Source organism: Rasamsonia emersonii (genome assembly GCF_000968595.1).
Source record: "Rasamsonia emersonii CBS 393.64 chromosome Unknown ctg1118621759671, whole genome shotgun sequence".
NCBI classification, from domain to species: domain Eukaryota; kingdom Fungi; phylum Ascomycota; class Eurotiomycetes; order Eurotiales; family Trichocomaceae; genus Rasamsonia; species Rasamsonia emersonii.
The window spans coordinates 54,240-80,301 of NW_013563343.1; the positions used below are offsets into that span (position 1 = coordinate 54,240).

Consider the following 26,062-nt stretch of genomic DNA (forward strand, 5'->3'; position numbering starts at 1 on the left):
CAGCCTTGGGTAGGATGTCCTGGATCCGGTGGCAACCTTGCAGCAGTAGAAGGTGCTACAATTTACTGGGTTCGATTCTTGATACGGTGTACTATATGGCAAACAACGTTAGAACAATTAGGTCAACCATTGAGGGGCTATCCATAGTACAGAAAGTAAGGTCCAGCTGCTATAAAGAGCATTAGTGCCAAGCTCAAGGATATACAATCACAGGTGTATTCTCTCAGCTAGAGCAATCCCTGTAACAGCAGTAATCCAATACAGACAGATCGACTATAAATCAACTCCAAATACCTCCAAAGAGACACTAGGCTTGACCACGACCGTTCTCCCACGACTAAAAGTTCATCCATATCCAAGAGACAGAGCTCCAGCGTCGTTGATCTCATCGACCAGCCCTTGTACTGTACTGTACATACACCTGCTTTATTTAACTGTTAATTTGCAAAACGACCTGCAGTAACCCACCAACAAGGCTTGTATGTAGCAGCAGTTAGTTGCTCGTCTGTTCTGCATTTAACTGTTCTGCAAATTATTGTGCTAAGTATAAATTCCAACCTGCTTACCCCTCCTCCTGGTTCTCCTTTGTCTTATAATGGTTGTTCAAAAGAAAAAAAATACTCTTCCGGTCTTGACGGCCTAGACCCAACAATTAATTGATATATTGCCTTTTCACGATGATGTACCTCCCTTAGATTCTTCAGGGATAAAGAAATAAAGCTTTCCCTCTTTAATTAGAAATAAATCTCATAATCCTGAAAATCTTACTAAATGTAGATTGCCGGGACCTCCAGATTATGACAATAACAATACTCCGTAATGTGCTACAATTGCTATTTAGGGAGCTCTGACAAGCTACCTAGATATTGTTCCTCATGGAAGTTTCACCCTGCCAAACAACGTACAGTACATAGCAGGCGTACCAGCAGTATTGTCTTTCCTGCTGATAAATTATTGTCCAAAGTCCGGTCATGTCAACCTCTACGGCTGCACATCTAATATCATCATGTCCAAGCAAGAGTTCTGGATATCCCATTTCGGGACGTTCAGAGCGTTACCATACAGAGCACCAACAGTAATTAGATATCCGATCAAGATCAATTCACTAGGGATTTTTGGGCATGTTAAATAGTCGCTGCACATTTGACCAGATGCCACACACAGCTGGGGGACCCTGATGCCATCTGACAAATGATACAGAGGATGGTTCATCCAGAAACAACCCCCAAAGCATCATCGTTATACTGATGTATACTACAACAGACCTCCTAAGATAAAATACCCGGTTAAATCAGCCAAATAGAGAGTCTGATCAGGGAACTGCTGCCTGATTCTCCCATCCAAGTGATTGACTATGTGCTGGTTAGCCCAGATCCATGGGCGGTTGATCCTTAGATTCCTTGAGACTTTTTGCGGCCTTTAATAGGCTGCTATATAGGTCTGGGTTGAGGATTGGCCTTCACTAGTATGTTGTGCTATATAGGAGGTACTTCTGAATTGTACACTACCTATTTAAGACAGACAACAAGAATGCCTCGTGTCAATCTCTACCGCAAAAACTAGCACCCATCAGCCGTCTTCCAAGTGAAGGTAGAGTGAAAAAGGTCCATTTTGTAGCTGCCTCTAGTAAGTCAGACATCAGAGAAGACAGCCCTTGGACCCAAGACAACAAAGACCGCTCCACTGGACCACCGGGGACATGCGTGATCCAAGGTCTACGAACATTCATGGACGCAGGATAAACCAGTTGAGATTCATGACGGGAAAGGAATCTTAATCAGCCAGGTAAATTTCACCCACGTCAACTGGGGAGATATAGTAATAGTTTCCCAGTCTCAGACAAAGTTACTACACCATATGATGTGCTGGTAGAGTTTACAAAGAAAATCCATCCACCAAAAAAAAAGGTCATCCTTGGCATTCTCTTCAAGAGCAGCAATACACATCATCCTCCTTTATATAACCAGAAGAGGCCCTAGTTATACCTCAGGACGTCTACCCGAGTGACTGGAGCAAGCCACTGTGGTGTAATGATAGATAAGGGGTGCTACAATATATACAGCTATGAGTATCAATCATTTCTCTTTTCATACTATCTGTGGATGGGATGACCATGAAGAGTTGTTGCACATGTTGACTTAGTCCAGAACCGGAATACCGACTGCTACTAGGAGTACTAAGGAGTTTACTACTTCCTCCGAGGACGCAGTCAGGTTACTGCCTCAGAGAGAGAGGAAACGAGCAAACATTGCTATTAATATATAGGTCGGCCATACAGGACTAATATTTGGCATAAGCGTAAAACGGACATATCTATATATACTTCGCCAGGCTATTGTCTTCTATTATTCCTTTTTTTAGATGTGATAAACCGCTAGGTTACATTCATACCACCCATATACATTAAATACAGGCAAGGATACATTGCATTCTGAGCTATTTTCTCTATTTTGTCTCGTTTTGTCATGAAATCCACATTTTCTTACACTAACCTCCTACTGTGCAATCCATCGAATCTTGTCTGCCAGGTGGAAGCGTACAGTACATGAACTTACCCGGACATCCTCTCAATCTTTCTGAGAAAGGTATATCGAGCAAGTCTCAAACCGAGATGTTTGCCGGCATCAATTCCGCGGCGGGACAGCATGGCCACTGATCGACTGGTTAATTTCCCGATCTGGACGTCCATCCCCAGCCAGCCCCCAGTGACTACTATCGAGTATTTTCGTATTGATCCATTAGCAACGAGTCAACGACGACGGAGTTCCCCCGATTTTTCTTGGCCCCCACGGGATACCCCATGGGACAGTCGGATCGGATGAAGATCGATTGTCCGATCGTTTAGGGGGAGATTTAGGTTGGAGATGGACCAATCGTTGAAATGGATATCGGAATATTCTACAATACTATACATACATACCTACGCGGTAATTTCTCAGCCTTCAGCGTACTACAGGTCAGTAAGTACCTAACTTCTCACCTACCTAGGCAAATGGGATGATGTACAGTACAGTACATTATCAAGGCTGTCCAGTCGATACCTTGTACATCTACGGCAAGCTAGTTATTTATAAACCATGCAGATATTGCATCTCAATCATATTATTATGGCCCGAGGTAGCAACATGCAATACTACTCTAAACAAGGGAGTCAGTCCTAGATTAAGGTTACTAGGCAGGTACTCCGTATTTATTTTACATAAGAACCTTTAATAGACACTACCTACCCTCATCACACAGAAAGATGGATATTGACAAGTTGAGTGCAGCCTGGCCATGTCTTGATGGACTGCCACATCACAGTACAACTGAATGATACTAGCATATACAGTGCAGATCTGGCCACTAAGACAGGGTCAAACTACATTATTACAGTCAGCATCAGTACTACTAGAGACAGCACGGCCAGACGCATTCGACATGCCCACATATACAGTACACCAGGCATATAGCAAGGATCGTCCATCAAAATAATAACCTTGACTTTGGATCCAACAGCAGACAAAATAGGAGCTGCAGTGTTATTAATGCCCACATTGGGATCTCCCCCACTACACATGGCGTCATCCATGATCTGCACTCCCTAGAGTCTGACTCGGCATAAATAATGAAATTCTATACTTAAGTCAGTTTCTATGAGACCCACCTGGAATATCCCACCAGAAGAGGAGAGGAGGAAGAAGAGGATGCTCCACATACCAAATTATTTGTGATTGTTTCTCTTATTACACTTCTGATAGATCATCTTGTGAAAGAAAGGAGCATTTAAATTTCAGACCAATGGAAGTGCTGGAATAAATCCTCGATTTCAGCTTATTATGAAAGTTACGTAGGTGCAACATCGGACTTTCATTCCATGAAACAAAAAAATAAAAAATAAAAGGCATTACTCTATCTAATATAAATGCTAAAGCTGGAGTATATGCTCGCCATTATGGATAAAGTTGACTATCCTCAATACAAGTAAAACAAAAAAATAAAAATAAAGGGCCAGTATGCAGCAATTACCCAGCTAAATGATAAATAAATAAACTCATGACAATCATACTACATCTTAGTACATCTTTAGATGAATAGAAAACGCAAACAGAACAGCAAGACAAAAAAAAACAGGAAATGAGCGACAGTTCCAGATCAGACAAGCACCCACTCCTTCCAGACAAATCATTCATATTCATTCCATTGAGAGGAAACGGGGGATTTTCACCAATCCCAATCTGATCATCGATCAATTTGAAAGACAAATCCAGTCTCCATGATCCAATGATGCAATCCTACCCCACCTGCCGTCATTACTCACAAGGTCTTGCTTAATGTCCTGCTTTTAATCAATTAAGACCAGGTAGGTAGGTAGGTAGTTAGGTAGTTAAGTCGGTCATTTAATTTTAGCCTAGCCTGATCAGATCAGAGAAATCAACCCCTCGAAGGCTGAAGGCTCCTCCCGAGGAGATAGATAATTATGCAATCAGTTTGATAATGAATGAATGGATGGATGAATGAATGAATGAATCGGAATATTGTGAGATTAATTAAATAATAACTTTAAAAAAAAGAAAAAGAAAAAGAAAATCCAAGAACGAGCGACTTTCCCCGGGCTTTTACGCCAATTCTTCAGTCGGAATTTGATGTGCTCCGGGACAAGAGAAGTCGTTGAATTTACATAGAAACGTTTCCCCGAATATAAATATAAAATAAATAAAAATAGCAGCAGCAGCTAAATAAACCAAAATAGCCACGAATAACGTACTGTACGTACGATTATTGCAAGCAACGAAAGTATGTACAGTAAGTACAGTACATGCATACATGACCTAGCAACTCTTACAAATCTACTTCTACTTACTCCGTACAGTACATACATACTGAGTGATTACCTACCTATTGCAGAGATATCATTCCAGATATAATCAACCGATATATATACATATACAGAGAAATACCAGTCATCTCGGTCGACGTCCACCTGGAAATTTTTTTAACTTTTTAATAAATAAATATTCTTGACTCATTATAATAGGATTATAGTATAGATAGGGACATTATATGAAATTGATTAAAAGCCATAGTTTCTTCTCATCCTTAAATTAAATTAAACAAAACAGTAATTTACTCAATTTGTCATAATCTATTTCATCATAAGTTGTTTTCTCAAAGTCCTTGAGCAAGCCTACCTACCATCATAGGCCACTGCTCTTCTTCAATCGGCTTTCGACCTGATGGATCTGATCTGATCCTGATCGTCTTTTGCTTTCTGTATGACTAGGTACTAAACTACCTCATAAAGTAGGTACATACACAGGTAGATATGTAGAAATAGCTAGCTCTTTGATAGGTAAGGCACGCGTAACATAACATATCTTACCTATGTATACATGTATATGTCTGCTGAGCAATGTCTTCCTTCCTTCCTTCCTTCCTTCCTTCTTGTCGCAGTGCATCCATCTCCTCAAGTAGCGTCGCCGGTCATATATATATCATTCTGAGGACATGAATTGTCCGTCTGCTCTAAAGTCCTCGGCGGGATTAATTAATGAATACATAGATGAATGAATAATGGATGGATGAACTATTCACATACTGCATACTTACTACTCGCCTGGTTAGAAAACAAAAGAATCAATTGGTAGCAGTAATGTATACATACATGTATGTATGTACGATTTCATGGCCAAGTGCTGTACTGGATTGCTCCATCTCCTCCATTATAGGGCATTCTTAAGCGTCCAAGTTGCGTTGGTAGGGGGATGGATATTTTAGAGTAACTGTTTTGCTTATTTGTTTTCGGTTGAATTTCGGATTGTTTTATTTTATTTGATTACCTGACTGGACAGGCTGTTCATATCTTCCCGACACAAGGTTGGCCGTCGTAGCTATACATACGTACACGTATACGTATAGAACACTAACATTACATTACATATCCCTAACGTATACATCAGCTGCACGTATAGTGTCCATCGACACCTGTCATTACATGTCTATCCACTAACTTATAAATTATATGGCTCCGAAATGGTCCCCGCTATAAACGCTGAGCCTCAGCGGAGTTAAGGCCTAATCAGCCGCACTCTCCTTCGTCTGGAATGTCTCCGGGAAAAACCCCGGCGGCGGCCAGATATCCGCAATCGACGTCGTTGGAGGCACCAGCGGCTGCGATCCCATCAGGCGATCCGGATCGTGGCAAAACGCCTGGAACGTATTATCGTCGATAAAGCCAAACTCGCGCAACCCCTCTTCCCGGGTGTTCGTCCATTCGTACGTGTCCAAATATGCCAGCTCCTTGAAAATGGAGTCGATGTCATTGGAAGAAGACGGCGACGCATCAGGCACGTAGTTTCGTCCAACATTCAGCTGCAGATTCTCGCCTGCATGATTGGTAAATCGCTCTGCAGAATTCGAGGCGCCCGATTGCAGCATCGCACTCGACATTGCTGATTCGGGTGTTTGTGGTTGATGACGATGTTGTTGCTGCTGCTGCTGCTGCATCACTATATTAGAGTCGGCAGATCCTTTGCTTGACAAAAGCTTATCCAGCAGAATCGTTGACGTCCCGGCGGACCGCTCCGAATTGCCCCTATTCGACAGACCGCTTGCTTCGGCCGACGCTTGGGGCGTCGCGTAAAAGCCATCAGCTGGGATCGGAAGACCACGAACCTTGGAAGCATAATTAGGCTCCATGTCATTGACAGACACAGGATCAGACCGCCAACTTACCTGAGCATCCGTTGTATTCCTCCCCGCGCGATCTGCGGCAAAGGTCATTGGTTTCGGCGTGTAGGTCCCCCCTGTCAGACTCGAACTCGCTGCGGAGACCGAGCTCTTGCGTGGGATTTGGTGCAGGAATGAGGATGCTGCAGACGTAAAGACACTATTCTCAACGGCCGCGGTCAAGGAACCAAAGACAGGCCAGCTAGACCCAAACTCGGTGAGCTTCCGGGAAAACATTCCCACCCACTGGGCCACCGAAAAGCCGTCCGATTCTAGTCTTTGCCGCGCCGTGGAGACCGACTCGAAAATCGACCGCAGAGCAAACTCGAACAGCGGAGGAATCCCGCACGCACGGAAATTCTCCACATGCTGCGACAGCACGGCCAGCGTGCGAAAGAGAATCTTCTTGGTGCCATCCAACGCCGTCCGGGGGGCGCCGTGCAGGGTCTGCTCCTGACCCAGCTGCCGCGTATAGAGGAATAATAAGGTTGCCGCATATGTAAGATAAAGATAGGTCTGATGAGGGAGCAAGGCCGGATGCCGGTCGGGGTAGTGATGACTCTCCGGACCGATCAGACGGCAGCCCGGAGGGAGGCGGTCATCCCATGGCCTAAGGTCGACCAGGATCTGCTGCGCAAAAACATGCGCATTGGCCGCCTGCGAGAAGTCCCGGCCGATCTTATTGAGAACTCCTGCCAGCTCGACCAGGCGATTGAAGCAACTCAGGGCCAGCAGAGGGCCCCGGTGCGGAGGATTGCTCCCCTGCGGAGACAGGTTCGCAGGGAGAACATCCATCCATGGATTCCATTCCTCCAGGCCGTCTTCTTCCAGCCGTCCGACCAGCGCCAGACTTTCCGCCCGCATACACGGGAACCGAGACAGCCGGACAGAAAGGAGCGCGTCGACGATGAAGCATCCCAAGAAAACTGCTTTCTGCTGCTGCAACTCGTCCGAACGCCGCGTGTCGGTGAGCTTGCCAAGGTCCATGGCTTCCACCATACGCGCACTCTGCCCACTCAGCAGCCACGCTGCCGTCCAATCCTCCAGGCCCACGTTGACCAGGGTGAGCAGCAGCAGGGCCTGGATATGTCCCAGGTCGAACCGTTCTTTCTCGGATGGGATCAAGCCTCGAGCAATTGCGTAGAACTCCTTTGCCTGAGCCAAAGCGCCACCGCTCCCGTCTTGGATGCCAGACCCATTTTCGGACGAGTCGGATGGACCTTGGGCCGTGGTATAACTCAATATCGCCCACAGCGCTGCATGGTCTCCCGAACCGGGGGATGATTTACCCATGAGGAGGGGCCCGTTGCCGTATAGATGGAATGCCCGTAGAATGCTATGTTTGGCAATGATCGGAAACCAGGGATGAGTCCTGGAGAAATAGGCCTCCAACAGTCGAGGCGCATGCGGCGGAAGCTGCAAGCTGCTAGCATCGGTGCTTGCGCTTGACGACGACGACGACGACGACGACGACGACGACAGTCTTGCCCTCTTCACACCGGGAGACGAATGAGGGCCGACCACCCGTGGCGCATCAATGCCTGACGGTGCCGGCCCTCGTCCAACGCGAAACCCCCATTGACTGGAGGCGCCTGGAGAAGTATCATCATCCTCCTCTCTCGGCCGTTTTTGAGGCGACTGCCCTGGATCCGGGTCCGAGTGAGACAGCATCTTCTCCAGCGCCTCCCCAGAGTCGACTCGTCTTCCACACCTCATGAAGACTGTCCGACGCGCTATCGTCCGTCCATAACTTCAGCAGTCGTTCCCGTCTCCCGGCGGATTCAGCGGTCGCACCCAGGAGGGTTAACATCATATCCTCCAGGCCTTCGATGTTGCACATGGAGAGGGCCCATAGCTTCTCCAGGCCACGGACGTAGCCCTCCGGGAGGCCGCGCTTTTTGGCATTGGGATCGTAGGAACAGGTCTGGCCCGAGGCCTGGCAGGCGGAACAGGTTGGACGGATTCCATCACATTTGTCTTTCTTGCTGCGACAGCGATCGCAGGCGCGCGAGACCCTCTTCCGGCGAGGGGCCTTGGAATCCAATCCCTCATTCATGGAGGGCTACCTAGGAGACCAGCTGCATGGCAGGGCAGTCGAGATGGGGCGACGGCAGTCGTGCACAGCGGATACGAGGCAAGCACGTCAACGCGCAAAAGCGGATACCGGGGTAGAGGACGCCCTCGAGGCGGCGAATGCGTCTGGACGACCGCACAGCGTGAGCGGTATCGATATCGGAGTCAATATCGATAAAAGAGAGCCAAATGTCGCCAAAATAGCACGGATCGCCCTGTCCCGGGACGGATGCAGAGCGGAGACGGGGCCAACGCGCCGGCACGAGCCCGCGGCTGTCGAGATGCAAAAAGGTCGTCAATCGCGAAGCAACGGCCGCAAATCAGCAGCGACCGGCAGACTGGTTGCAAGGCCGTCGATGGCGTGAGTTGTGGATGACAGCGAGAACGGCAGAGCGTGTGATGGACTGATTCTTGACGCGAGATAGGGGCACAGAGCCGCCCGATTCGGAACGGCGCCGAGCAGACGTCCGGTTCCTCCTTTCCCCGCAAACACAGCAATTGCTGGATCTGCTGTGCATGTGGGCAATGAGCATGGAATAATCCTTGGATTGAGGCAGTCTTGCACCTCTACAGCGGCTACAGCGCCGTTCTCTCGCTTTCTTCTACGTGATTATCCACCATACCCGAATTGACCACCAAAAGGCTAATACTTCATAGTATTTCTCCAATCCAGACTGATGAATGGACTGGCTATTCATTACTAAGTCCGGTGATCTTCTAGCTACAGTTCCTCTGTCGCCTGGCCGTCCAAACACGCTGCAAGGCCGTTGTTCTTCAGTTGTTCTCCCACAGCAATCCGCCCCGTGACTGCCGGATAAGCCTTTTCCCGTCTGCGCGCCCATTGGCTGACCAGCCGCCAGAACGGCCTGCGTTGCATCTCTGCTGGCGGCAGTTCGATTTAATCAACACTCACGAATACCTCCCAGCTGGGAAAAAGGTATATCACATAGACTGTCCGGCAGAATCAATGCGGAGAGCTGCGATGGGCCCCCTTCTGGCCGCCGTCGGGACTCCATCTTGATCTGGCTTTCCCTCCGCCTCCGGAAGCACCCCAGGAGATCCATATCCATTCCGCAACGTCAGCGCATATTGATCCTGTCTGCGATTGGTCTTGAGAAGAGGATAGATAAGATAGCGTCTGGAATGCTGGTCATTCCCGGCTTTTCAACAACGATATAGCCTGTCCTTGCGACCCCGCGTCCCAATTGATGTCTCCGTTGCGTCTGCCAGACAAGACCTCAGCCAACATGCACTATTCGACCCCAGGTCCGTCCAGGCGGAATTTCGACCCCGACGCCTCCCTGGTGCTGGTCGGGATCCGGGGGTCTGGCAAACGGTCGTTGGGCTTCATCGCCGCCACGGCCTTGAACCGCCGTTTCATCACCGAAGATTTCTACTTCAAAGAGGTGACCGGCTACACCCGCCATGAATTCCTCCAGAAGTTCGGCAGCCATGAGTTCCAGCGCCGCGATATCGAGGTGCTCAAGATGATGCTCGACAACCATCGCACGCGCTGCGTGATCGAGTGCGGCCTGGGCAGCCTCACCCGCGATATCCAGGACCATCTGCGCCAGTATTCCATGACCAACCCCGTCGTCTACCTGCTGCGCGATATGGAGCAGATCCAACGGTTGCTGCGCCTGGAGGACCAGTCCGCGAGGCGTCTTGTCCATGGCGGCCCATCCCACCGGACCTGCTCCAATTTCGAGTTCTACAATCTCGAAGAACGGCCGCCTCCATCCCTGACCGGGGACGAAGGCACCCCGGATCGACGGTCCGAAAACTACTCTTTCAAACTGAAGGATGCCAAGGAGGATTTCACCCGCTTTGTCCGGTTCATCACCGGTGCGACGGCCACCGATCCCGGCTTTGACTCGCCCTTCGTGCTGCTGGAGACGCCTCCGGAAAGGAAGTCGTATACTCACGCCGTCTTCATTCGATTGTCGGATCTGATAGACGGGTTCGTGGACCTGCCGGAACTGGAGTCTGGCGGGGATGCCATCGAGCTCTGCGTGGACGTGTGGAGTCCAGACGTCGTCAGCCTGGTGAGCAAGCAGGTTTCTCTCCTCCGACGGATTGCCAAGGTCCCCATCATCTACTCGGTCGACATCCTGGCGCTGGGCATCGATCCTCACAACGGGCATTCCCAACACCTTCGCGATCTCTACTTTCACATCCTCGAGCACGGTCTGCGACTGGGGGTCGAGTACTTGGCCGTCGATCTGGGGCAAGATCACGACCGGTTAACACAGATCGTGCGCAGTCGGGGCATGACCAAGATCATCGGCCATTATGTCCTGGAGCCCTCCTCCGGCGTGTCGTGGGAGGACGACGCCTGTTTCTCTCTCTATCTGGAAGCTGAGCGACTGGGCTGCCAGCTTGTGCGCATCTTGCGCGTGGCGACCACCAGAGAAGACAATGAGGCGGTCCGCAAGCTCGTGGACCGCGTGCGATCCCTTCCCGGGACGCACCCGCCCATTATTGCGTACAACCTCGGTCTGATCGGCCGCAGCTCCCAAGTCTTCAACCCCATCTTGACCTCCGTCACTCACCCGGCCGTCAAGCGGCCGGCCCGCAGCGAACGAGACCCCCACATCACATCGCAAGATGCCATTCGGGCGCTGTTTCAGAGCTACATGCTGGATCCGCTGCGGTTTTACATTCTCGGCGCCAGCGTCGCCTATAGCATCTCGCCCGCGATGCACAATGCTGCCTACCGCAGCTGTGGCCTGAACCACGTCTACAGCATCCCCGAGTCGCCGTCCCTGGCGGAGCTGGACCGGTGGTGCCACGATCCGAATTTTGGCGGCACCAGTGTCGTCCAGCCATGGCGAGTGACGGTGGCCCAGCAACTGAAATACAAAAGCCGCCATGTCGAGGCCATTGGGGCCGTCAACACGGTGATGCCGCTGCGGGCGAGCGCCGATGGGAATATGTACCCGCTCCCGGAGCAGGCGAGCCGGCGCAACCAAGCCGGGCGCGTGGCGGCCTGGTGGGGGGAGAATACGGACTGGATCAGTATCCTGGTCTGCTTCCGTCGCAACCTGTCGCCCCGGAACGCCATCAGTCGGAAGACGACGGGGCTGGTGATTGGCGCGGGCGGGATGGCGCGCGCGGCCATCTACGCCATGCTGCAGCTGGGATGTCGCAAGATCTTTATTCTGAACCGGACGATCTCGCGCGCGGAGGAGGTGGCCAAGCACTTCAACTCGTGGATGGCGTCCTCGCAGCCGGAATCGGGCACGGTGGTGCGGGTGCTGCGGTCGGCGCAGGAGCCCTGGCCGGCGGATTTCGCGCCTCCGTCCATGATTGCGTCCTGCGTGCCCGAGTCGCGCGTGGGGGATGAGCCGCCCGCGAACTTTGAGATGCCGTTGCAGTGGCTGGGCAGTCCGACAGGAGGAGTCATTCTGGAGGTGAGGCGGACATACTTCCCCCCCCCCCCCCGTTCGTTCCTGTCATTTTGATTAATACTGACTTCATTCGCAGCTGGCCTACAAACCCCTGGACACGCCGCTTCTCAAGCAGATGCGTCGCATCCGGAGCGAGACGGGACAGCCGTGGGTGCTGGTCGACGGGCTGGAGGTGGTGGCGGAGCAGGGCTTTGCGCAGTTTGAGCTGATGACGGGACGGAAAGCGCCGCGGCGACTGATGATGCAGGAGGTGTTGCGCAACTATGTAGGAGAGGATGGGCCGCTGGACGAGAGGACCATCCAGGCGAGACTCGACCGGACTTTCTAGGACGAACCTACTACGGAGTATCTTCAACTCGAATATTAAATGGGTTACGAGCTGTGTGGGATAGACTTCATTCGTATATGCGCGAGGTAGGCATGATATATATTACGTCCATCTACGTCAACGTCAACGTTAATGATCAGGGATCTCTCATTCTGTTCTTGTCTTAATATCAGCACGAAGTAGCTAAACAGAGCCGGCACCTTGCCACTGGCAGAATTAATTATCTTTCCAATCGACTTACAGTAACGAAGAGAGCCCTCTACAATCCTAATCCTGTAGACACTTCGTATGGTTACTGATTGATTGGATGCCTTAGCGGCCCGCTCCGCTGGCATTCGCTGGGCCAATCAAACTCAGCGGCGCGGCGGACCGGGACTGGCGTGTCGGGGCGGCATGTGGTTGGCCAATTAATTGCCTAAATAATGCTGCGGTGCCTGGCTTGGTCTTGGTCGGAACAAACAGCGAAGCACCTGACCTGCACAGGCACAGCAGTAACACCTCGTATGTTGTATTGTATTATCCAGAATCCATCACTCAGTCAGTCAGTCAGTCCGTCCGTCCATTGACCTGTTGATTGATTGATCGATCTTCTTCGGACTTACCTCCTACCACCTTCCTACATACCTCAATTGAAAAAGGAGAAAGAAAACCAGACAGCCGGAAATACAAACAGAGAGGAATCAACGAAAACAAACAGACATCTCTCCTCCATTCTGTCTCCTTGGTCTTCTCTCCTCTCTCTTCTCAGGAGAGAGTTCCAAGGAGAACTGCTGAAAAAAAATGCATCCGAACGATCCCAGTCCGTTCGCCACACCTACCTCTACTCTGAAAAAGCGCAAAAGGGATGGGACGACGTGGAATAATGAGAATCTGTCGACGGAGCAGTAAGTCTTGCCATAGTATTTTCTTTTGTTTTCTTTTTCTTTCTTTTTCTCTTTTTTTTTTTAAAAAAAAAAAGAAAAGGCACTCTAACTGACTGCTGCAGCACCGGCTTCATGATCCATCAGGGTCAGCTGGACTGCCATCACGATGTCGATCACGATATGGACCTGAACCTGAGTCCGGTGCCAATGCCAGCGCCGTGCTTTCTCCCGACGACAACAACAACGACAACAACAGATCTCGACTCCCGGCCGCGATTGCAGCCGATCCCCCCGAAAAAACGACCGGATTCTACAACCATCGCAGCAGCAGCAGCAGCAGCAACAATCCCCTAATCCTTCCTCGCGATCACCGTCACCACCACCGCTTCCAAACGGCCAGAGCAGAAAGCCTCAGCCTCCTTCCCTACTCATCCCCCCCTCCTACACCTCCTCTAACTCAGCCGCTTTGAAAGCCAGTCCCGAGGTCTCCCCCCGGACGGTCTCGCCACTGCCCCCGCCGCTCCTCCGTCCGTGCCACATCTGTCACCGACGGCCGACGACCCGCGTGATGCTCGACGCGTATGCAGACTGCGAGCTCTGTGGCGAACGAGCGTGCTATATCTGTCTGCGGGAATGCAATGCGGTCGGATGCGGGTCGACGTCATCGTCAGCAACAGCAGCAACATGGTCAGGACCAACAACCCCTGAAGGAGGAGGGGGAGGAGGAGGAGGCGGCGGAGGCAGTAGCGGAGGAGAAATCACAATCAAAAACGGCTATCTCTACGCACGACAGGATCAACAACAACAGCAGGAGCAGCAAGGCCAACACCGCCAACGAAAAATCTGCTCCTGCTGCGCCGTCGAAGGACTAACCGAAACCGGAGACGAGATCGTCTGGTGTTTGGACTGCGTTCGAGGACGGTATCCGTCGTGGGAGTGACTCCCCCACCAACGACGTTTCTTTGTTTTGTTGTTCCTGCCTGGTGTTCTCATATAATGGAAACTTTTTATTTTATTTTATAATGACTGCGAGAATGAGATGGGATGGAGATGGACGGACAGACGGACGGAATGAAATGAAATGAAATGAAATGCAATGAAATGAAAGGGCAATTTTCCTTGCATACATACTTACTTCCTTACTTGGTATGGCGAGGTGATGCGATGCGATGCGATGGAGATTGGACTATATATACCCATAGCTTTCTTTTTTTATAATGTATGTTCTATGTATACTATGCTATGCCATGCTATATGATACCATGGATAGGAAGGGAAGGAATGAAATGAAATGAAACGAGACAAATACTTTTTTTTTTGGACTTGAATTCAATGAATAAAAACATACGACTTCTTATACTATATGCTTTTTATACTATATGCTTTATATGTCTATATTACAGCAGATAGATACTGCTCTACCGTCCAAACCTCATCTGTGCTCGTGCATACCGCCATAATCCCCGCAGGAATCCCTGGTACTCGACTGCCTCAAAGTCATTGCCGCCCGTGATGCTGCTGCCCCGGTCCCCCGTGCAGAAAATCTCCGTCAGACGGATCTGCCACGGCGGATACCCGTCCAGATTCACATAAGGGCCAAAGATGATCAACAGGTCAGGCTCCGGCTTGACGGGACGGAAGAGATTGGACGTCGCCGGGTCGGTCGTCTCGGTAGCCCCGTTCAGCGTTCCAGGCGTCGACTGGGAAGGCTGCGAGGTGATCTCGCTGATTTCGGCGTCGATGAGTTCTAGGCTAATATCAGCCGGAGACAGCTTGCCGTTTTGCGACATCTCCGTCAGGGTCTTGGTCAGATCGACCAGAGTCTCCCGCCCATCCGACGCCGACAGCAGGAGAATTGTTAGTGAACCGCTAGATCGCTTCGTGGCCGACTCTGAAAGGGAAGGACAGTAGACGCTGTGGTGAGGGGCGAACACGCGCAGATTGGGCTGGTGTGAAGGAGACCCGTAATATGACGAGAGTTTGTCGGTGACCACTTGATAGAGAATCGGGATACACGATTTCAGGATCCCTTCACCCGGTCAGTCCATCCACTCTATAATGAAATGTTCCATTGTACAAACCTGTCTTCTCATATACACTCAATGTCGGAATTCCGGCACATGCACTCCAAGCCGCCAGCTCCGCAACCTCGTCCATCAATGTCTGCACCGCATCCTCCTCCTTGCGCAGCCTCAGAACCACACTCAGATGTTCCGGAATACGATTCAGGGACCGCACATCTTTCTGGATTAGCTCCGGGGTGCGATGGTGGTAATAGACGATGGCCAGCACCCGGTCGACCACCGCGAACGCCGTCTGGGACAGGCGGACATAGAGCCCGAAAAAGAGATGGATGAGTGTGTATACGAGCTGATGGAGCTGCGACTTGAGGAAATTCCGGATGGGCTTGGTTTTCCTCTGCTTCCTGCCCGTTTTCCTGTGGCGCTGCGACGGTCGCGACGACAGCGAGCTAGGGTCTGGGAGATACGGCTTCACGAGCTTCTCGCGGTCGGCCGGAGAGAGCTTGCCCCCCCGGAGGCGGACATCCTCGCGGTACACGCTCGTGTCTTTGGAGGATACCATCAGTGCATGGAATATCGATTGAACAAAAATAGTCCAAAAAGAAAAAAAAGTAATCAAAGGAGGAAAGTTAGATGCAGGCAGTTTGCAGCGGCAGTCGTATTAGCGATGTGGCTGATGCAGAAGATATTCTGCTGGGATTTCTGCCACGTTGAGCCGCTTGCGCCTGCCGTGATCCAGCGTCATCCGGGGCAGTGCAATGCATAACTCGAGACAGCTGTCTCTATCATTATCATAATGGGCAAAATAACTCTATTGTCGCCAGTTCAGTAGTCTAGCTGCATACATCAATCAATAGCAGACAAAGCAATTGTGTTCTACACTCCTTGCACACAGAACTATGGTAAATAACCGGCCATTGTTCTGTACGGTACGATACTTACAGTACCGTATCGCCATCGTATCGTAACATACCTGAGGCATCTTGCCATATACTGCCGGTTGAATTTGTGTCTTTGCTTTTGCATCTGCCCTGACTGCAGGAATAAATTCAATTATGCAAATCCACGCAAGAATCAGTTAATCCACAATCACTCATCCCAGGAAATTAGCCAGTTCTTTGTGCTGCTCTCGAGTCTTGTCATCGCGCGGCGAGGGCGGTGACGATGGCGGTGTCCTCGACCAGCCAAATACGGGGAGGATTGGAGTGTCGGTACAGTCTACGTGCAGAGTACATTGCGGATTCCACGTCGCCTCCTAGACAGCTCTCAGATATCTGCGTGTTGGCAGGATATTGAAATTAAACAGAAACGGCATCGTCTTTTAGGAAGCTCTTCTACTGATTCTCTCTGAGTACAGTCGCCCACGTTTTCGCTTCGTCTTCCTGCCCATGCTGCGGGGCCTTCCCCAGATCGCAACATGCCCGACAGCTCATCGATGAGCTCTTCTCAATCCAACCAGCCTTCGCGCTCCCTATACCCGCAGGGCCCCAATTTCACCCTTGAAGATTTCTCGAGTCGCGACTTCATCGTCAAAGATTTCATCGAGTCCCTCTCCGAAAGTGCAATCCAGCAGCGCCGCTCGGCCGCAGGCGCCTCCGCCAGCGCCAACCAGCCCTTCGACCCGAAACCCCTGATCCGCGCCTTTGAGCATGCGCAGCGCCGCCTCAACGAACTGTCGGGGGATCTGGAGATCCGAGAGAATGAGCTGTCCGCAGCCGTGCGGAGGGCGGAAGCCCAGCATGCGCAGAACCTCAGCACGCTCGGCCGCAAGCTGAAACAGACGATCGAGGAGTTTCAGAAATTGGATACCTCGCTCAACGCAGCTGGGCTCGGTGGCGCGGGCGATGGCAATATCGCGGTGGAGACGGGCAAGAAACTGGAAGAACTCGACCGGCAGAGACGGCGGGCGCTGGATGCGCACTTCTTGATCGAGTGCTGGGACGAAGTCAGCAACCGGGGAGAAATCACGCTCCTGGAGAACCTTCGACGGTCTGGCAGCAGCGAGGGGAAATTACGGTCCGCCCACATCGCCAAACAGCTTCTGCGAATCAGTCAACGACTCGACCCGAAAAGCTGGGATGATACCGGTCCCAAACCCAACGGATCTCAGGCCAACGGTGCCTCGTCTCCCGCGTTAAGTGGGAGCAGCGGAGAGAACCAGCCCAGAAAGAATACCAGAGAAATCATTGAGAAGTTTTCAGAGACGCTCGAGAAGGATCTGCTCAAGCAATTTGATGACTTCTACCGGAAAGCCAACTTCGAGGGCATGAAAGATTGTGCTACCGTTCTCCGCGACTTCAACGGAGGCGCCAGTGTCATTGCGCTGTTCGTCAACCAGCACCAGTTCTTCATCGACCGAAGTCAGCTAGTGACGGAGGAAGTGGGTGGTGATCCAGAGACGTGGGAGAAACTGGCAGACCCGGATGCCGACCCCCCCGGCGTTGAGCCTAGTTTGCAATCGCTGATCGACGACGTCAAGGTGGTGGTCCAGGAAGAGTCGGCCATCATCCGGCGCGCCTTTCCATACTACGAGGAGGTCCTGGGGCGGTTTCTACAACGGGTCTTCCAGCAGTCGATTCAGCAGCGTCTGGAGATGGTCTTGGACAAGGCCAACAGTGTATCCTCTCTAGCCTTCTTACGGTCTCTACAGAGTTCGAGGAACTACATCAGTCAGCTGGTGGATGATTTGAAGGCACACGGGCTGACAGAACACCCCGAGGCCATCTCCTCGCAGACGGCTATCATCCTCGATCAGCAGCTGGAGGATCTGTTTGTTCCCTACTTTGTGGGTTCCTCCTACATTGAGAGGGAGAAGAAGAACCTGGAGGAATTGTATACCTCTCTGCTGTTCAAGTTTACGGCATTCCACTCGCGTCGCAAGAAGGCCGCCACCACTTTCATGGCGTCCCTAGCGAAGAGCAGCAGCGAACTCCTGGCGTCCGCGAAGGATGCATATCTCTCCCGGCTGGAATCGTCCGACTTTACGCCGACGCAGCGACAGATGCTGTTGAAGGTTGCCGGGCTCAGGGAGCCTGGCGATTCGGCCAGGCAGAGTGAGTCGGAATTCAGCGAACAAGACGGCCAGCTCTCGGTCGAGTTTGCGAAACGGATGATCAAATGGTTGGCCGAAGGCGTTGGCCGCAGTCTGGAGCTGAGTATGGGCAGTGAGACACCCAAGGATGTCGCCACGCTTCTCAACCTGCTCCTGTCCACGATGGCCGAAAACTACGTGGAGGTGGCACTCGAAGCGTCTCTCGATGCGGCGGCTTCACAGGAATCGGCCAAGGCCGAACCGGACTTTTCGTACCTGGCCAGTATTCGCGCCGCCGTCAGCATCACGCATCTGATGATGACATGCATCGATACGGTGCTAATTCCGCTGGCGGCGAACAGCATCACGACGCGGCGGGAGATGGAGAAGAAGACGAATCTGACTGTCAATCGGATTGAAGACAAGATCAATGCCATCGAACAGAAGACGATCGACGTGGTGCTGGCGTGGGTCAACAAGCTGCTGGGAGGTCAGAAAAAGAACGATTTCCGCCCGAGGGAGGGCGATTCATCGGCGTGGTTGGAGATGTTGCAGACACCGGTGAGTTTTCACCTTATTGAGGTTTCCTTTCTGGGCAAGTTGCTGACATTATTTTTTTCAGACATGTGCCTCCATCTGCACATTCTTGACGCGGCTGCACAACACTATTCTTACGTCTCTTCCGTCGAGCGGCTCCAATATTCAAAGTCTACTGACGGAAGTTGCTCTGGGAGTTCGCAGCCTGCTTCTGGAGCACTTTAAGCGCTTCCCGGTCAACGCGCCGGGTGGACTGATGGTCACCAAGGACATGACGCGGTACGTGGAGTTGCTCAAGTCCTGGCAGATCGACGAGGACCTCAAGGCAGTGGGAGGCCCGTTGGACGTGCTGCTGGAGGTGGGCAGTTTGTTTGTGGTCGGCCCTGAAGCGCTGCGGGAGAAGCTCCGGGGTGGTGCAGCGGGCGGCACGACAGGCAGGAATAACGCGGGTGCCAGCAGCGGAGGCGCCGACAGCAAAGGCGTCGGCCTGTCGGTGCAGGAAGTGCGGGCCTACGTGCTGAGGAGAGAGGATTCCAACACGGTGGCGATGCAGGGGGTGTTGAACGCTCTATAGGAGGATACACCTGATCAATCTCTCCAAGTCTCCAATCAATATCGATATATCTGCCATGCTTTACATGTACAGAGTACTGTACAGTTATACCCTTCATGTTTGACATAGACGATTGGTGTCATGCAGCAATTGATCTACATACAATATGATTTGAATGGTGCAGCTTCTGTCCTCGAATCGTAATAGCAAACAATCATGCCAATGAGCGGTCAGCTGTAACCACGGCCTGTCTACCAGCTACCTAGGTACCTACAGAGTACTCCGTACTTCGTATTTATTCTTGCTGCCCAAGTCAGTTTAGCTGCCGCTCAGCCCGTGTGACAGTCTATCAGCCAGAGAGGAGGCTAGTGAACAGTGATTTGTGAGAGATGCCTGACTGGACTGGACTATCTTAGTCTGACTGTCTGTGACAGTGACAGGCCGCCAACACATGCATATCTTGAAACACGCCAACTCCAACCCACTCGGTTAGTGGATCAATCAAGACCTGTCATTGTCAATGATGCCATAGATAGATAACAATAGGGGTGGGGGAGAAATAATGACTCAATTACAGAGTACTATGTACAGAGTACTAATTTGCCATGCGAATTTTTTTTTCTCCGGGATAACTCGGTAAGAAACCCTACCTACCTACATCACTCACTGCCATACGGGCTACAGCACAGACAAGCGATAAGCGAGTGAGTGAATAAGTGAATAATAAGTGAGGATGGAATGACCTGTAGTGATCTGCAAGCATGCATGCTGTAATACTGCTTGCACTGTAAATGTGTGATGGTTCAAGATCATGCTCTGAACAGAGTACTCAATAGCATTATCTATAGAGTAATATATACCGTACAGACTGTACTCCACTCAGGGCTATTATTATAATTATACTACTAGACGCGGCGGAATATCGGAGGGTGGTAAAATATAGAGCAAAAAAAAAAAACAAGCAAGCAAGAAATTATTACCAGAAAATAAAAAACACAAATCATGCTGTAATAATTAATTCTGCTCGACAGGGTAAGAATTAATACTCCATCCATACTGCCTGTCTGTGTTCGCTATTCAGTTAATACTCCGCGAACAGCCCCAGTAGGGCTTATTTATTCAGAATCATTAATCATCCATTGAAAGCGGTCTTCTCCGTCTTGTTACATCTCTCCTTTGCTTAGCAATAGGAAAGGGGGGAAAAAATAGAAAAATGCTTTCTGCACGAATTTTCCTTCTTTCTTTCTTCATTCATTGCAATTACTCCGAATTTGTCTGTCGCTGTAGAGTGGTATCCACTTATACGGAGTATATCTATCTATCCATTGGATCTATCTATCTAGCTAGCTCGGCGCTGTATCTAAAAAATCACCGATTGATTGCGTTGTTGATAAACAATAACGATAAATAAGGTTTTAACTTTGAAGTTTAGGTACTATACCTGTTGCATGTTGATTTGCTTATTTACGGTTTTTACCCCTCACTTCTTTATTCCCTCACGTATCCCTACTACCTTAGCTGAGGGAGTTGTTGTTGGTCTCTATTTTTTTTTAACTCTCGTCTTCTACAAGACAGTTATTTATTTATTACCTAGGTAGAAATGAACCTGATCAAAAACGGGGTGGAAAAAATAATGGAAGGAAGGGAAGGGATAAAGCATAAATAAATAATAAATCCGTCCGAACTCGTATAATGCATACTATACTAGGTATGCTGTACACATAATACATCACATGGCCTAAAAGTGCCACTGTGCCACGCGCCAGCCAGCCGTCTACCCGCTCACGGATGACACGGACACATGGGCGCCATCGCCTCCATGCAGCGCTGCAGGGGTTAGATAAAATCCACGCGTGTTTTTTTTTCCCCTCGCCAATAGTAATCGAAATCCCGAAACACGCGATCGGAGAATTCGCGTATCAAGGTACAGAGTACTCCGTAGTTCGTGATTTATCATGCAGCTAATTATTACCTAGCTGTCTAATCGACTTGTCACGGGACTTGTCGGGCTAATTTAAAGGACCTACCTATCAGAGTATACTACTCTGCATATTTGACGCTGTCAACAGTCGGTTATCATGCTGGATTGGGTAGGGATGCCTAGGTACCCTACTGCCTAGGTGCCTACCTATACCTACCAAGGTAAGATGGAACGGTCCTCCATTCTCTACTCCGGAGTAGATGATTCTTCCCGCTTGTCCATATACCCATGACAGATGAGACTGAAGCTTCCTATACGGAGTAGAGGAATCTGTAAATAGTAGCTGTTTCCTGGGTGCATAACCTCAGCTGCCACGACAGGGATCTCGAGTCGCTAGGCAACTTGCCGCCAAGTCGAACCAACAAGTTCTAAACCCGTCTGACAGGGTTCTCCGTACTGAGCCTTACTGACCGCTTGAGGCTGACAATATGGAGTACCATACAGAATGCTCGGTAGCTACTCCGTAGACGAAGATGACAAGACTCGACAGCCTTATCATAGGCTGTAGACGAACCGATCTCACTAAACTGGCGTGCTTGCTGGCGTGCCTGCATTTGGCAAACCACGGCAAACATGGCGCGGAGATTGTTATCGATCGATTGGTAGGAGAGCCTACCACGAGTCATGTTCGTCGACAGTTTCACGCCAGGGACTGGAGGCCTGAGCTGACTCTTCAGTCTTGTCTGTGCGTATCATCCTTTGTTGATTTCTTCAGTCCTTCAGGCATATCCTCATCCTCATCCTCCTTCTCATCACCAATGTGGCCGGTACGATCGCGCCGGTATGATTCGGCAGATGAAGGGATTTTTATTGTCGCGTGGAGGGCTTCTGTCGCGTGCTTGTGTCGGAATTTTGTAACCTGGTAATTTTTGGCGCCGTGACGTCGTCTTACCGGATCCAGACTGATCGACATGTAACCTGGCGGCTCAACAGGATTCGAATCCAACCCCGGGCGGATTCAGTGGGGTCGCTGGCGATGACGGAGCAGAGTGAGACAGGCCGTTGTTCGACCACACTAGTCCGTAGGGAGGAAATGACCCTGCTGTTGGGCGTTGGCTTTCAGCTGTTTCGAGTAAGAAGAGATCCATGTGTGCTTTTTTCCGACGGCGCTTACGCCTGTGACGGCGGCATGGCCGAAAACAAATCACGGACGTGCATCCGGAAATCTCGCAGGAGTAGCGCCTGGAATCTGCAGCAGCCAGCAGCCCTCGCTGATCTGTGATCGTCCTCCGTTTGACGATTCTCGATCTTCGAGTGGAGTCTGGATCAACCGGCGGATTTGCGTGCCGTCCGCACTTTGGCCCCGAAGTCGACGCTTGAGGGGGTCATTGGCCTGGAGAGGCACACCGCCGACCGTTCGTCCACGTTGCTCGCGTTTCAATAGTCGCGCGGTGAGATTTCGGTGTGCAGTGTTTTCCTGCTGTAAACAGTCAACAGCAGACCATATCAAGGCTAGCTCCTGTGACTCTCGTCAACGGTGGATCGTTCGTCAGCAAACCGCAGACCAGCATGGCAGTCGGTAGATGAGCTGCCCTCCCACCAGCCGTGCCAACCAAGCAAAGTGGCCCAGGACAGGCAATAGAGAGTATTCTCGAACTTGGACAGAAGGAGCTTGGACGCTGGATTGCAATAGTTATAATTATAGTACTCCGACTAGTACCTCCTCTCTCTTAAATATGATCGCGGATCCAGAATCCAACAGCCTCACTCGGTGAGTGCGGTGTACGAGGTACCCTTTTTAAATCCTCTTTTTTTCTTTTCTTTTTCCTTCGTTTTTCTTCTCGAGGTGGGCTAGACTCACAAACGGTTTAAACGGGCGTTGCGACGCTGTTTCCTGGAGTTTTCGAATGGTTTCTCGAGCTGCTAGATCTTAAGCGCAGCTATACTGAACAGCTCGTCGACCTGTTGCCTGTTCTTTACTTCTCGAGTATACTTAAGGACTATTATATTATTTAATGTCCTCATTTATGCCCTTCTAAGTTCTCGTGGCAATCTAATTATTTACTTTTTTCTCCGACCTTCCCAATTCTTCGTCCCTGTTGGAAGTCCCGGCTCTAGACGAGTCGATAGTCTCGAACTTTGCAAGCAATGCAGACCCTTGCAAACCCCAATGAGGCGGACTTCGAGTCTCTTCCTCCCGCCGTCAGGAGAAAGGTACGTCTATCGGATGTTTTCTCGCGTCTTCAAAAATGAATCCCCGTGGCCACAGTTTTGGGACTGCTGCTATTGAATCTTAATGCCGTTTAATCCCTGCCTGCCTACCAATGGACCATTTGCAAGCCCCTGTTCATCTTTATTGCCTAGATGTCGATACCTTCTGTTTCGAGTCTGCTGCTTTTTGGGCGTGCTGGTTGAAGAGCCTGGTCTCTACGAACGGCTGTTGTTCTTTTCTTGTATTTTCTTTTCTTTTTTTTTTGTGCCTCACTGCTGCCATTCTTCGTCCACTTTCACGCTGCCAGGGCAAGCTGAGCTGCAGGATCCTGGCAGAATCTTGTTCACTGCCAATGGGACCTGGGGCTGGTGATGGCTTGTCTGTTGGCTTGCGACTCCACCATGCGAGCCCCTGAGCCAGGCACACAATTTTCTGCCATCCCCTCATCCGCCACCCCGACACGCACCGTTGCCATCCCCCCCACTGTCTATGCCCACTAGACGCCCACTCCAGCAGTAGGCGTGCTCTGGACCTCGACGTCCAAGACTCGTGGCGGAGTCCATCCTCCCACTGCATCGAGTGGTGCCTCCCGAGGCACGGACCGGCCCTGTCCCGCTGATGCTGTATCCATGGGTCGTCGCTCACCGGCCGTGCACTGGTTCTGGAACAGCCTCAGACATGGGATATGTGATTTGCTGAATGCGTGGACTCTGTGACTGACCATGCGCGTTCGTCTCCCTACAGTTCTTCTCGAATCTCGAGCGCTTCCGTTTAGAGCGGATGCGACTAGCCCAGCACCACCACCGATACTATGGCCAACACTATCGCTCCAGTCCATCCGGCTCGTCCGGCCCAGCAGGCCCATCAAGCCCCGTCCGTTCTCGTCGAGGCCGGGCTCGCACTATCGCTATCGACAGTCCGTTCTCCTCCACGTACTCCAGTTTCCAGAAACAGACCACCCGCCGGCTGCGCAAGCGCGAGCAACCCGCCTTCCTGCCCACGCCCGAAGACTGGCAGTACTTCCATTCTCTCCCGCCGAAGATCCAACAGACACACTTTTCGAAGGAAGAGCGGCTTCTGCTGCAGAGTCTGCCGGACGCTGATATCATTGACGCAGCCGATCTAGCCGTCTATAAGTTTGAACAACGACGACGAGCGTTACTCCAGAGACAGTCTCCTTCCGAGACGGAGAGGACCCCCCGAAGCAGCTCGAGAGGTTCAATTGCGTCGGCTTCCACGTCCTCAGAACCCGTCGACTCCGCCATCGATATGGAGGACTCGTTTTACGACAGTTTCCGCTGGCTTGACGAGGATGGTGACCTCGATCTGACCTTGGATCCCTATCATGCCCATGTCGCAGAAAGCGCCGCAGTCTCGCCGCCTGCAACGTCTGCGTCGCAGCGTCGAAAGCCCTCCTTTCGGCGGACCTTGTCCTTTACCCATAAAGCTCGCGCGTCGACCTCCAACGCCAGCCAACGATCGCTGAACTCGAGTCAATCATCCACTATTCCCTTCCCGATCCTGGGCCAAACCGCTCGTTCCCGCAGCGCCAACGGGCGGCCAGCGTCCAGCCAACCCGCAGCCCGTCGCCACACCTGCCATCGTTCCTCCTCTTCGATTGATCCGTCTGCCCAGTACTACCAAGATCCCGAAGCCCGACTGAAGCTGCGTGTCTACTTGGCATCCCCGCAGAAGTTTGATGAGGCCGTGGAGTTCGGATTTCCCTCTCTGGATGACAAGGAGAACCTTCGACCCAAACCTCCATCCCATGAATGGAAGCGGTCCCCTCGATCCAGCCACCAGGATTCTGCTGGCACTTTCTTGGACGATGACACCGCGTCCGCAGATGGGGACGTCGCGGGCGATCCCGCCAACGACCGGAAGGAAGAAAGTGAATCTTTTGAAATCTACAAGGATTCTGCAGGCAACCGCAGACCGCAGCCTCTGCCGTCTCGGAACCCTCCGGTTGGTCGACATCGCGAGATGACTTTGAAAATGACCTTGACACGGCCGGATTTGCGAACGCTCGATTCCAGCTACAACGACGCGGATGACCCATTGAAGTTGGCTGAGCTGCCTCCGGTGGATGAACACGCCAATTTGTGGGATGATTACCCAGAACGTCAAGGCGTGGTAAAGAAGATGTGGCGCAAATTTCGCAGGCGAAAAGACTAGAAAAGTTGTCTCCAGCTTCTCTACTACTTTTTCTTCCTTTCTCTGCGCAGGTCCGCATTGTTTTGTGGCCGAATTTTTTTTTCTATGTGAATACATTTCTTTTGCAATACCTGGGGGCCAACTTCTGTTTCCATTGGCCTTGTTTTCTCACGATACTGATTGGTGATGTGCTCTGGCTGGGACGCGGAGTTCGATTTCTAGACAGATATCCTCTTTATACCTCTTCTCTT

The 26,062-nt window shown here is 51.1% G+C and overlaps 7 protein-coding genes across 7 annotated transcripts; 4 read left to right on the top strand and 3 right to left on the bottom strand.

The window, feature by feature from the left end:
• Nucleotides 1-2,374: 2,374 nt before the first annotated feature.
• On the bottom strand, nt 2,375-3,697 carry T310_0260 (acetyl xylan esterase; the record flags this gene model as incomplete). Its single annotated transcript, XM_013476862.1, has 8 exons — nt 2,375-2,436; nt 2,493-2,521; nt 2,556-2,709; nt 2,925-2,950; nt 2,981-3,060; nt 3,228-3,345; nt 3,435-3,574; nt 3,647-3,697. 8 exons carry the CDS (start codon nt 3,695-3,697, stop codon nt 2,375-2,377), a joined length of 660 nt encoding a protein of 219 aa, XP_013332316.1.
• Nucleotides 3,698-6,054: 2,357 nt separating this feature from the next.
• Nucleotides 6,055-8,764, bottom strand: T310_0261 (C6 transcription factor; the record flags this gene model as incomplete). The annotated part of the gene is made up of 2 exons (XM_013476863.1): nt 6,055-8,429; nt 8,503-8,764. 2 exons carry the CDS (start codon nt 8,762-8,764, stop codon nt 6,055-6,057), a joined length of 2,637 nt encoding a protein of 878 aa, XP_013332317.1.
• Nucleotides 8,765-10,028: 1,264 nt separating this feature from the next.
• On the top strand, nt 10,029-12,519 carry T310_0262 (Shikimate kinase; the record flags this gene model as incomplete). Its single annotated transcript, XM_013476864.1, has 2 exons — nt 10,029-12,194; nt 12,268-12,519. 2 exons carry the CDS (start codon nt 10,029-10,031, stop codon nt 12,517-12,519), a joined length of 2,418 nt encoding a protein of 805 aa, XP_013332318.1.
• A 780-nt stretch (nt 12,520-13,299) lies between these two features.
• On the top strand, nt 13,300-14,322 carry T310_0263 (uncharacterized protein; the record flags this gene model as incomplete). The annotated part of the gene is made up of 3 exons (XM_013476865.1): nt 13,300-13,403; nt 13,505-13,583; nt 13,639-14,322. 3 exons carry the CDS (start codon nt 13,300-13,302, stop codon nt 14,320-14,322), a joined length of 867 nt encoding a protein of 288 aa, XP_013332319.1.
• A 199-nt stretch (nt 14,323-14,521) lies between these two features.
• T310_0264 (Nuclear undecaprenyl pyrophosphate synthase) lies at nt 14,522-16,385 on the bottom strand (the record flags this gene model as incomplete). Its single annotated transcript, XM_013476866.1, has 5 exons — nt 14,522-14,568; nt 14,731-14,741; nt 14,835-15,411; nt 15,464-15,949; nt 16,346-16,385. The coding sequence occupies 5 exons, from the start codon at nt 16,383-16,385 to the stop codon at nt 14,522-14,524; spliced, it is 1,161 nt and encodes a 386-aa protein (XP_013332320.1).
• Nucleotides 16,386-16,820: 435 nt separating this feature from the next.
• On the top strand, nt 16,821-19,545 carry T310_0265 (uncharacterized protein; the record flags this gene model as incomplete). The annotated part of the gene is made up of 2 exons (XM_013476867.1): nt 16,821-18,995; nt 19,057-19,545. The coding sequence occupies 2 exons, from the start codon at nt 16,821-16,823 to the stop codon at nt 19,543-19,545; spliced, it is 2,664 nt and encodes an 887-aa protein (XP_013332321.1).
• Nucleotides 19,546-24,468: 4,923 nt separating this feature from the next.
• T310_0266 (uncharacterized protein) lies at nt 24,469-25,832 on the top strand (the record flags this gene model as incomplete). The annotated part of the gene is made up of 2 exons (XM_013476868.1): nt 24,469-24,573; nt 24,606-25,832. 2 exons carry the CDS (start codon nt 24,469-24,471, stop codon nt 25,830-25,832), a joined length of 1,332 nt encoding a protein of 443 aa, XP_013332322.1.
• Between the last annotated feature and the right edge of the window lie 230 nt (nt 25,833-26,062).